Here is a 12,495-nt window from a genome sequence, read left to right on the forward strand (position 1 = left end):
TCTCTTGTCTCCACGTTTATATTTTTCCTCATCAGTGCTGCTTACAAGTACCTAATCAGTGCACATCCTGCCTGCATCACCTTCCCTGAAGCAAAGAGCTCTGTGCTCACACCCCACCTCCAACTGCAATCAAACAAATGAATTAAACATTGCAGCATCAGCCAGCAAATGGCAAAAGAGCTGCAATTCAGCCTTGGGAGAAGTGGCTTCTGTGCTGGAGCACCATGCACAGCTATTTCCAAATAGTTTTCAAGCTGGTTTTGTATTTCTGAGATATGTAAGAGCACAAACTGGATTCCTTCCTCCCTCCCATCTCAGCAGTTGTGGATTTTGGGCTGCACAGTTGGTCATTTCCAGCAGATGATCAGCTCTGTCAGAGGGCACATCTCCAACTTGTGCTGAGACAGACATGAGCACAGGATGGACGTGTGTGCATTCCCTGCCCCTTGTGCAACAAACACCCAGGACCAGTGCCCAGTGCTGAGAACAGGATGGGTGGCTCTTCACTGACCCTGCAAGCAGCCAAGGACTGCCCACACCCCTGGCAGGGCACCCCTGGGCTCCTCTGTGAGTGCCACCCCCAGTTTGTCACGTGGGTGTAGCTCTGTAGCTCAAAGCACTGCTCTATATGCACTATCCTTAGAATAATATCTCAGACCAAACTGAAAAGAAAGAAGCAATTTCACTAAAGCCCATTTAATTTTAATGTTTTGTAGTCCAAGTGTATGAAATGCTGAACATCACCAGAGAATACATTACAAAGTGAGACACCTGTTCTGTTGTCAACATTCACATTAGAATTAATGGAACATGGGGCTTGGCAGGATTATTAAATATGTCTTGAAATAAATAAATAAAACTACCTTGGAAATCCAGTTAGGTCTAAAAACCCATTTAGTAAATACACTTCCCCTCTTCCAAATAAATTCCTTCAGGGACTTGCTGTCTTGCTGTAGGCTTCCTTTCAGTGGCAAAAAAGTCTTTTAACTCTCAATCCTCCTTCCCCCAAGGACTGACAGTCTCAGCTAATTTGCCTCAGGCTCAAAGGGAAGTGCCTGTTCCCATCTTTTGAACTGGAGCTGGTGCACGGGCAGTTCCTCCCCAGGAGCACAGAGAAGGTCCCACTGCTCAGGGTGCCCACGTCCCCTGTGCCTCGGGGAGGGCAGCCAGCTCTGCCACCCGGGAGAGGTGCCAGGGGAGCTGCAGAGGGCTCTGCACAGCTGGAGTGCCAGCCCCTCCATGGGCTGCCCTTTGCTCCTGGCCAGCCCAGCCTTCTCTCCCCTCCAGGATCAGGGCTGCTTTTCCTCTGTCTTCAAACACTCCAGGTGAATCCATCCCATGGACCACACAACAGAAGGAACACTTTGTATGTCTGGCTGTGGAATTATTTAAGGCAGCCATGCTCATTTAGATTCTTGTTCTCTTTTAACTCGAGCAGCTATTTTTGGTTAAAGCCCAGAATGACTTAGAAAGGGACTCTTCCACTTCTTTGATTCCCTGACCTAGCAGAGACTCCATCACCAAAGAGCCTTTAGGGGTTATTTTGCTGCAGATCCAAATCAATCCTTCCTTCACTGCCCTTCCAAAGGGAGCCAGCCTTCCCTCTGCCATTTCTGAGCCTGAGCCCAGCTCTCAGGACAAAGGGCAAGGTAGGACAGAAACTGCAATGAGAAAACATGAGATCAGTTCTTGGCTTTCAGTTCAGGAATGGCCACAGAGTTTCCAGGTTTACCTGTCTGGCCCCTTGCACAGCCAGAGGAGTTTGTTACCTGGATTTTATGATAACCATTCCTGCTGGACAGAGGAGTGGCCCCTGGAACCACGAGTTTGATGCTTGTGAGGACAAGGAAAACCTCTCCCCTCCCTCTGTTTTCATCCTCTCAACAACACACCAAGTCATGACCATATGACATTTATTACTATAAAAACACTTCACATTCTGTAATAAAATGTGTAAGAAATGGACATTTCCTTTAAGTTCAAAGGAAATAGCCCATTTAATACAACACATGGCTATGAATGTGAGGGCCTGACCTTCAGTCCTGTCACTCCAGGTCCATTCCCAGCTGGTGAACAAACATCTGAGCAATCTCACACTCTATTAGCAACAGTCTCAGCTACACCCAATTCCCCACATTTGGTACATCATGCAAAGACTCTCCTTCTGAATTGTTTTACAGCTGACCATGGACACTTTCACTACTGCAGTTCTACATATGCTCTGGCTACCAGAAGTCCCAGTGGCAGATTTGCTGCTCAATTCTGCCTGAGATGATTTAAAGTAAGAGCTTGAAGAATCCAGTTCCAGTAATTATTATAAGACACAGAAGTTACATTAGTATTTGCTAAATAGGTTATTAAACAGATCACACATTGTGATAGGTCTTAAATAGCTAAATTAAGACAACATGTATAAAAAAGGCTAAAAACCTACTTAAATCAGAACCAGTGGCAGATTCACAAAAGTACTGCTGGCTTGAACTTAAAACTAGTTAAGATTTTATCCCAAATTGTGTAGAAAAACTTGGGAAATGGTCTGACTACTCAACATTTCTATAAGAAATACCCAAGTCACCTTCCATTGCATTGCAATAAGTAGTGATGATGGTGACATCTGATGGTTTTCCCCCCTGCATCTTGTTGTCCTGAGGTACCAAAAAGGGTGAACATATTGTTCCTATTTTGGCCATTCCACACCATGTACTTACTGCAGTGTGATGAGTGGCCTTCACAGGTGGCTTGTCAAAACCTCCATTACTGAGTTCCCAACAACTCCTGGATGTGACCAGCTGTGGGGAGGAGATGACTGAGCCTTGATGGAGTGCAGCAACACCACATTGTAATATAAAGAATGGAAGGGAGAAACTGAATTTCTAGATGAAAAATCAGGGACAACTTTAGAATTCTAGGACATAAATCCTTGAATGTGACTTGTTTTATCTGTCTACTTGTGTAGGTATGAAGAAGCAGACTCCACTTATCACTGAGTTATCCTGGCAGTGCTTGCAGTTCAGTAGTTGCATTTTTCTTCTTTATAAACTCATTTGTCCTTTCCTTAACAGTATCAGGTCAAACCACTACCTGCATAAAAATACTGAGCTTATTGTTCAGGGAAAACAGGCTACAGACCTGATGTTACTTGTATGAAGTTCATATATTAAAAACTAGAACATTCTCTGGTTTACCTTTTTTGTTATTCTTCAAGTACCTTCTGGACTCAGAGAGAACCATTTTTCCAGGCAGAACTGGAGTTTTTGAGTCAGTAAGGTCTTTTTAAGACTTTGAGAGTAAAAATTAGGGTGGGATGTGTTGCTTTAAGACCCAGCACTTGGGCAAAGCTGCATCCTGGGGCTGGTGTTGCACTGCTCCACGTGCCTCTCTCAGTTCGTAGTGGGCACGATGGTTAAGCATCAACAGACCTTGTGCTTCCCCTGTGTGTCCCTCTCCAGGGCTGGGAGTGTCTGCTCAGAGTGTCACTGCACTCACTGAGCGCCGGTGGCTCCCGTAGTGGGCACTGCCTCTGGCCCCTTTGCCCCCAGCCTGCCCAGGGGCTGTTCCCCTGCTGGCTGCAAGGGGCTTGTGGCCAGAGAAGGGCCCTGCTGAAGAGTCTGGAGCAGCAGATTCCTCCTCTGCCCACCTGTTATAGAAATAACAGCCTTCTTCAGGTGTGTGTTGGCCAAGAGCACTCCCTTCAGAGGCAGAAAGGCCCTGCCCCTCTGGATGCCCCTGGGGTGGAGCTGCTGCTGCTGGAGGGAGGAAAGGGGACACACACAGGTGGCTCGTGCTTTGGTCAAGGTCATCATTAGGTGCAGGGAATGCCACAGCAGCACCAGAAGCAGCTTCTGTTCTTGCTCTCAGTTTGTGGATTTGGAGATCCCTTTGTCCCTGAGGAAGTTTCTCTATTTGCTGTGCCTTCAGGATCAGAGAGGCTCCAAAGGTTCCTCGGAGAGCAAAAATAAAGAACCTGATGAAAGAGGAAGAGGATGGATTATTTTACCAGTCTCCTTGCATTATCTGCATCCCATAATGCAAATCCAGGAGCTAATCTTGCATTGCTCTGCAGGAATCTGGTGGACACCTGGCCCTGGCACTCCTGGACCTTAATGCAACCTGTAACTCTGTGCTTGCTTGGGCCTGTGTGGAGTCCCCTCTATGCACATGATCATGTACGTAGTATTTACAACCACTCCTTTGCTGACCAGTGAAGAAAGATCCACACAAGCTGACCAAGAGATGAAGTATTTGAAAAGCTTGAAATTATATTTATACTGCTATAACAGGCTAAAGAAGGGATCTTAATTTGATAGATAACAGAAAACAGAAGTAAAAAATCCTCCCCTTTGGATTTGCTCAGAAAGCAGCAGTAAGAAGTTGTCCCACTTGCCTCTTGCAGGACAGAGAACTTATATAACTATATACTGTGTGCAGTGGGAGAGCACACACCCTCCATGTCACACCAGCTGTGGGTGAAAACCAAAGTCTCTTTCAAAGCAGCTTTTTATCAGGATTTGACCTTTACATAGGGGGCCTCAACGTGTATTTTAAACCAAACACGGGGACTCTGTGACATCACACGGAGAAAGCTGCTGGCTGCACATCCTGCTGCTAAATGTGTGCAGAAAGAGCTGTAACATGATTAAAAATGCTAAAAAGCCACACTCAGCACAGAGAGGGCTTTTAAGGCAATGGATTTCTCAGGCTGGCACAGGTAGGAGTGGATAAAGTCTGTCTGCTGTGCCTGTGCTCAGGCTGGTGAGTGCCACACTCTCAGCTCTGCCTGGGCACTGCAGGGACAGCCCAGCTCTGGGTTGTGGGTGGGTCTGCTGTGGGTCACTCTGTCCTCTGTCCTTCCCCTCAGCCTGCCCTGGGTGTGTCTGTGCAAGCTGCAGGTGGAGCAGGCAGGAGGACAGGGGAGGGGTGGAAAAGTGTCTTCCAGCCTGTGAACTGCTCTCCCCTGCCCTTCCCTTCCCACAACGGAGGGCAGGACCCAAAGGAAGGGCTGGGGACAGCAGGGACTTTAACAACACCCCTTAGGCAGGAACCAAAGCATCGAGGTTCCAAGTGGTTTCTGGAGGAGGCAGGGAGCAGGCAGCATGCTGAGATGGACCATGGAATGGAACTGAAAATTCAGTGTATTTTAGGAAAGGGTGGTCTCACCACCGCTGTGGTGGCACAGCTCAGCCATGGCAGAAACTGGAGGGAGGGGAGTCTGTGACTGGAGGACTCTGCAGAAAATAATCTGCAGTACCAACATGAAGACACAGCAGCTCTCCAGCTTTGAAGATACTGAGACCAAATCCTGAAGCTTAGTAACCTGCTGAGGCAGCAAGGATCTTAATTGTGCTCAGTTCCCAAGGCAGAGGTCCGAGTTCCCTGCCCACGTGGTGAGGCAGCTCAGCACAGAGCTCGGGGTCAGGAATGACTCTGGGAATGAGCCTGACAGGAAACAGAGACCACAGAGGAGCAGAACAGCCTGGAAGAGGATGCCCTGCCCAGGAGACATGAGACCTTCCTGAACTGTGTGCTGTTTATTCTGAGCTGAACTTACATAATGGAACATGAAGTCACAAGAGCATCTTGACTCAAATGGGGAAATAATAATAACAATTTGAAGAAAAAAACTATCTACTCTTGAAAGGTTCCTTTTCAGACAAAGTTAAGGCCCAGATGCTACTGCCTCAAAGCCCTTACAAAATCAGATACTAAAAATACTTTCCTGGTTCCTGCAGTGGCAGTGTGCTGCCCTGCTTCATGGCAATTAGGATGGAAAGGGAACCAGCAACAGTCAAACCAGCCCATTCCTTTCCTTGTCCAAGCATAAATAAAGATTTTCAATAAATGGTGCAACTCAAACAAGGCATATCTGCTTAAATAATTAGTGAAGGCAAAAACCACCAAAAATAGGAAGCATCCCATATACATACATGGGAACAGAATCATTATGTTTTTCAAACCATTTTTTTCAGCAACCTATCAAAATAAGTATCCCCCTCCAAATATTATCCAGTCTCATTTAAAATTATCTTTAAAATACCTAATTTGTTGCAGGGAGTAAGACTAAAATTCTGTATGCAGAAAACTGTTTCATATAGAAACATGTTCTTAAATTGAACTTATTAATGAACTGCAATGTACTTAAAAGACAGAATATATCTTGGAACTCTCAAAGCCTATAGGAATATTCCAAAGACTTGCTTTCTAGTCTTGATCAGCTCAGCAACGTTGTGTTGATGGCAGTGAACAGTTACTTGGCAGATCTGTGCTGGTGACCTTTGAAGCACCCCAGGAAGGAAAGTTTCCCAGATGGGAAAACAAGCAGAAGATACAGAGTGACTTATCTAAGGTTATGTAACCGAGTCACGGAATGGTTTGTGAACTGGAAAGCTGAACCCAGACCTCTGACTTCTACCCTGAATTCTCCCTGCTCCTCACATCCCACCTTTCCACAGCCACCCCTGCTGTCCCCGGTCCCAGGTGCCCCCCGGGCACAGAGGGCAGCCATGCCCACCTCGGCAGCAGCGCGGCCAGCGGCGTCAGCAGGCACAGCAGGTGGAAGGTGGGCTCGCTGAGCTGCCTCTCCAGCACCCAGTAGGGGTTGGTGGGCGGGTTGCACACCAGGCACACGGCGTTGTAGATCAGAGAGAAGACCAGGTAGGAGGCCACGCTGCAGAGCATGGCCACCAGCTGGCACAGGGTCTGCAAAGGGCACAGCAGGACACGGTGAGAGAGCCTGTCTGGGGGTGAGACAGGAGCAAAGAGCTTACCCAACAGTCATTCTACTGAAAGAACTTGTCCAACAGCACATTCCACTGCAAATGCAGCAGGAGAAACAGCCAGAAGTGAACTCAGGAAACAACAGTGACTGCAGTTCTCTGAGTGACACACTGCAGTGTGCAAATATTGTGTCCTGTCCTGTCCAAAGGCACCACAGAAACAAATTCTGTCACTGTGCACATGGAGGTGTTATCCTGGGGCTAAGAACGAATCCTGGCACATTGGGACACCTCAGTGCATCTGTTCCTCACTTTCTGTGACCCAGAATTCAGGCAAATGGCTCAGGGACAGGGCCATGCCTGCACAGGACTCTGTGTGCACACAAACCTGTGCTCCTGTGCCCAGGCCAGGCCAGACACGTACCCAGGTCTTCATTTCCAGAGCCTGGTGCAAGAGGATGGTCAGCAGGGAGATGGTGTTGATGGGGTTTCCAAAGGAAAACACATCGATGTCAGAGTCCTTGTACACCTGGAAAACAGGCAGAGGGAATGAGCATTCAAAGGGAATCTGGTAGTTTTTAAGGAGAATGAGAATATTAATGAGAGTGTTACTTACCAAATAAGGGACAAAGAAGCAAACGAGGCTCTGATAGAAGGCATCCAACATTGTAATAATGAAAGTTGACAGGTTGTATATCTGCAGGGGTTTATAGATAACAGGCATTAGGATGGGCCACACATCTTTAGCCTGTCCTGCAGACATAATTGCTGCCTGTTTTGCTTCCTTTCACACTGCTGATTACAGCTGACTGCTCTCCCGTCCTGAGTGAATGCCTCCTGAGCAGCTGATTAAACCAAAGGCTTATCTATGAACAGGCATTTTCTCTGTGTTAACTAAAGATAGACCTCAGGAACATTAACTAGTCAACCAAGAGTCTTAAAAGCTGAATTTCATCAATATTCCATCCCTTCCCAAAGGACCCCAGTCCTCAAATTTTTTGTCAAACAAAGCTCTTCCTAGAGGTATTGAATTGGTGAAAAATCCTTTCTTCCATTGAAACCTCTATTTTGTACCATTTTAATTTGACTACTTGTCACATTTAAGCTTCTCTAACGACCTGTGGGGCCACAGCTGCCATGGAGTGGGTTGCCACAGAAGGCTGAGCTCCTGTTTCAGTGCAGACAAAATGCTGAAGCAGCAACAACCACCTCTTCAAAATGCCAATTACACAGATATCTCATGTGTATTTTAAATATATATGAGTTCTAAGGCTCCTAAGACAGGGGGTGGAAAGTCCTACGGAGAATCCTCGAATTCTGCAGACCCTTGCCGAGGTTTTTGGAAACCTCATTAAACACAACCTGAACCACCAGCTTTCATCAGTACCAGAAATCACAGTCCAGCACAATGAAGGCAAGTGTAGGGAGAAAAGGAGGAGAGGTAAGGTAAGGATTCCCAACTACCCTGCAATGTTGTGATTTCAAACTGAGGCCACTTCAAATTCTGCTCATTACTCGTTTCATAAATTCCTGTTAAAAATTTCAAGGCAATTTCAGAGTAAGTTTCCTGTACTACATCTACAGGCAAACCCAGGTTTGTATGTCTGTCTATGTGTGCTCCTTGAAAACAAGAGGAAGAGGTAAAAACATATTTCATGCATGTTTTCTGAAGGTGACCAATACTGACTTGTCAAATAAGTAAATAAATCAAACAGTTTATGCCTGGACCAGCCCAGGCACCAAAGGGTGACAAAATCCTTTATGTACTGGCAGGTGTGTCTCTGAACCTGAGAGCAGGAAAAAATTACAGGTTGCTCATTGATTTAAGGGTTTGTGTTTGCATGTAAGTTTTTGCTGTAATCTTTTAAACAAGCTTTTCTTCAGTAGGTTGAGACTGAAGCACCAAATCTGAGCTGGGTTTAATCAAGGACCAGCTCAACTGTTTCACCCTCATCTCTTACATTTTTTATCCTGTTGTATTTCTCTCTCCATGTGCCTTTGCTGAGAATCTGTCTCTGTATACAGTGCATGCACATGCATATACACACAGACACACACACAGACACAGACACACAGACACAGACACAGACACACACACACAGACACACACACTTGCTCCAGCAGCTCTTCTTCAATCACAACCCAACCCCAGGGCTGATTCACTCGAATGTCACTCATTATAATGCAGCATGCTGGGATTGCTCCATGTATTGAAGGGCAGAAGAACCTTCCCATTTACATCTTCTGACCATGACCAAGCACTCAGCATCATTCCAGAAAGCAACTTCAATCATATATTCCAGGTCTTCTGACAGCTATAATTATGCCTTCTTTTAGTGGACATCAGTAAACCAGACACCAGAAAATGGATCATTTGGTTCCAAGGAAGTCTGAGCTCTTTTCTTCCTTCCCTGCTTCCCAAAAAACCTCTGGTCCTTTGGCTTATCAAGCAGATATTTCAGCAATCATGACATACCTCTGAATTTTGCCCATTCTTGTACAACTCAGGCAAACTTAGAAGGGTTTCTGCAGAGACATCTTTATCCAGGACTCCAAAGAGAATTGGGGGCACTGAGGTGAAGAAGAGGTTGAAGAAGATCATCTGCCAGTAGTCGATCATGGTGCTGCCCGAGAAGCCGCAGAAGAACTGGTACCAGAAGAGCAGGTTGACGTAGCTCTGGGACAGGCAAAGACAAACACAGTGTCCTGCTAGGGCTGTGCTGGGCCTGCCACTCGTGCACAGTCCCATCCTCCAGACTGATGGGATTTCATGTCATTTTGGGCTGTGGGAGTCACAAAGCTGTACTTTTCCTGTGTGTGGGCTCTTCTTTCCATCCTCCTCCCGTCCCCAGCCTGTCCCCTGCTGTTCCACCTGACCTGGAGCTTTAGTTGGCCACCATGGATGGTCCGTGTCTCTCACAGCTCCATAGGAGGTTTCTGTAGGACACACTCACAGATCCTCCTGGGAATGCACTGCTTTGGCTGAAGGTGCTGTGTCTCTGCAGGGTCTGCCCCACAGCAGGCACTGTGAGAGAGCCTTTTAAAAGCCATTACGTTTCTCCAAGAACAGAATGAACCAAACTGTTTCCAGCTCTGAGCACCAGATTTCAGAATCCTTGTATAAACTGGCTGTCCATGTGGACTCAAAGGCCTCCTGCTCTCCCTAATGCTACTGGGGAGATAATAGAACAGCAGCAGCCCAAGCTGGAGAGCTATTTCACATTGCAAATAAAGATCCTTTGAACTCTAAAAGGATGTCCAATCAGGAAAAGGAAAGTGTTCAATTCCACTACAAAATTTAACAGCGATAAGAAATAATCCTTATTAAAAGTTATTAAACCCCCCACAAAACCAGATGCTTTGAATTCCAAGTAAATGGCCTTTCATGCTCAGAGTGTATTTCATGTCAAATGGACTTGTTTGCACAGTCCTGTAGAAGCTGAATTACTGTCTTTTTTCCCCTTTACACTGTACTTCAGCGCACAGCTCATTTGCATATACATTAAATTTTTAATAAAAAAGCCAGGTATGGCTGCATCATTACCTGCAAGAGGTTCCTATAAAAAATCAGAGGTTTCACAGACTAGCAATTCTTAGTGCAGAGTCACCTTCTATGTTCTAGCACTAATAATCTGATCTTCCTTATGCAAATGTTATTTTGAGGCTCATGGGCATTATTATGAAGTTTCCTGAACTACCATATGAAGTTACTGAGCTTTGAGTCCTTTTCCCTCTGGATAATTCTGTTTTAAAATGGATTGAGAGCCCAGATTTTCCTCAGTGCTTTATGCAGCCCATTGCTAAGAAAGAAGTGGCACACAATAAACTTGTAGCTTCGTGAAAACAGGAGTATGACCTGCAAAGAACAAACCCAGACAAAAACCCCAAGCCCTGGAATTAACCCTTACCAGGATGAAGAGATCCAGAATTTCAACAATCTTACCACATTTTTGTAGAAGAAGTAAATCACCATCTTTGCCAGGCGAGTGTAACACCAGTGCCCGTGGACAAGGAGCAGTTTCTTGAGGTGTTTGAATCGGGCTATTGCAAAGTCACTGGCCATCACAGCCTGTGGGGAGACAGCACAAGGGCCCTGGCAAGATATTCTTTTCCCACCCAATATAATGAAATCTGAATGTGGACATGGAAATAATTTCCTCCTATTGCATTTTTCAGGAAAGAAACCCAAAAAACGGACCCTCAAGGAAACAGTTGGAACTTTGTTTCTTTGCAGAACTCTGCATTTAAGGAGCAGGAGGAAGGGGGACGTGTGGGGAACAATTCAGGGCAGGAAGGGGAAAAGATTCCACAAACCTGCACATGCTGCAGCAGAGAGGATTCCGAAAGCAGAGCTAAGCTAACACTGGACAGGCATCTGCTAATTTTCCAGGCTCATGAGCAGACACACATCTGTCCATGCATGCTAATTGTTGGCTCAAAGTGCTCTTTTCTGGCTGGACCCATAATTATGAACTGCATGTTAATTTATGGCAGCAGTGATGCCAACTTGCATTTTTAAGATGCCACTGGGGAGCCCAGGACTGCTGTGGAGCTCCCAAAGCAGCAGGAGACCACAGGACAAAAGAGGAGAGGGTACCTGCATGCCTTCTTGGCCAGATATTCCAATGCCAACATCAGCTGCTTGAATCATGCTGACATCATTTGCACCATCACCTAGAGAGGGGAGACAGGAGGGGACAACAACAGAGTGAGAAAGGGATGCTTAGTACGTAGTGCCTCTATCAGAAGAAGAAAATAATCTTAGCTGTGCTCATTATTTTGGCTGTTCTCTACCACCTGCATCTTAATTAGGACAACTGATACTGGGCATCAAGTATTCATGACTCTGGGCTCTGATCTTGGTAGAACATCCTCCCTCCTCCCCAGGAGCCCTGGCAGGGCAAAGCCCAGCCCTGGGACCAGCTCGGTGGTGGATGGGCCACCATCTCCATCTGCCTCATGTTGTGTTCCTGCTCAGTGAGCTCCATATGCTCAGCCACACGCTCTGCAGCCCCTGCTTGGAGTCTCCAGATCACAGGACAAAAGACATTGCAGATGACAATGGAACAAGCCAATGTCAGGAGTTATTCTGCTCATTCAGCTTGCAGCAATATGTTAAATACATAACCAAATTTCCAGGGAAGGAACAGCCATGGTTGGTGCTTGCAATGTGGAGGTTGTAAATTAGGCTTGTGGTAAAGCAAGAAGGATGAAGCAGAAGGATGAAAGTTTACATTTTGAATTATAGGCAAAGTGAAAAACCTTAAAATACAACACACTCTTCTGTTTGGTCCACAGAGGTCTATTTTTTAGTTGGAAGTCACTGAAAACAATTTTGCAAGGATTTTAGTGGCATCACTTACCAAAAGTGGGGCAGAAACCTCAAAGCATTTCACATTATTTGGAGGTAAAAGGCAAATGAGTCAGTGCTTAATACCACTCTGGGGAAAACTCTGTTTTCACCAGCTGGGAAAATCCAACAGGAGAAGGGCTTTATAAAAAGACAAATTAGTGACTGCCCTTGAGTGCTTTCCAGGCCCAAAGCAAAGGCACTCCAAAGGGAACGTGTCCATGTGTTTGTAGTGCTGTGCATGGAGGGCACTGCTGGGAGGCTCTGAATGTGGAGCACCTTCATCTTGTTAAAGGGGGGCCACATTTACTTACAATCACAGAATCATAGACTCGATTGGGTTGGAAAAGTCTTCTGAGATCATCAAGTCCAACCCTTGGGCCAACTCCAGTCCCTTTACCAGATCATGGCACTCAGTGCCACGGCCAAGCT

General features: G+C 46.1%; 1 protein-coding gene across 4 annotated transcripts in view; it reads right to left on the reverse strand.

Moving 5' to 3' along the window:
* Positions 1 to 676: 676 nt before the first annotated feature.
* The window catches only part of ATP10B (ATPase phospholipid transporting 10B (putative)), a 47,389-nt gene continuing 35,570 nt past the window's right edge, over positions 677 to 12,495 (reverse strand). For 3 of the 4 annotated variants that reach the window (XM_071570576.1, XM_071570575.1, XM_071570577.1), the window contains 7 exons: positions 11,311 to 11,387; positions 10,657 to 10,782; positions 9,190 to 9,390; positions 7,330 to 7,410; positions 7,138 to 7,242; positions 6,509 to 6,696; positions 677 to 3,964 (listed from right to left, as the gene is read on the reverse strand). In XM_071570576.1, coding sequence (XP_071426677.1) covers positions 3,466 to 3,964; positions 6,509 to 6,696; positions 7,138 to 7,242; positions 7,330 to 7,410; positions 9,190 to 9,390; positions 10,657 to 10,782; positions 11,311 to 11,387 — 1,277 coding nt within the window. In that variant the 3' untranslated portion in view covers positions 677 to 3,465. The remainder of the gene's footprint in view (positions 3,965 to 6,508; positions 6,697 to 7,137; positions 7,243 to 7,329; positions 7,411 to 9,189; positions 9,391 to 10,656; positions 10,783 to 11,310; positions 11,388 to 12,495) is intronic. The other variant, XR_011699148.1, reaches the window with a different exon arrangement.

The sequence above is a fragment of the Pithys albifrons genome, chromosome 15 (genome assembly GCF_047495875.1).
Source record: "Pithys albifrons albifrons isolate INPA30051 chromosome 15, PitAlb_v1, whole genome shotgun sequence".
Taxonomy (NCBI): Eukaryota; Metazoa; Chordata; class Aves; order Passeriformes; family Thamnophilidae; genus Pithys; species Pithys albifrons.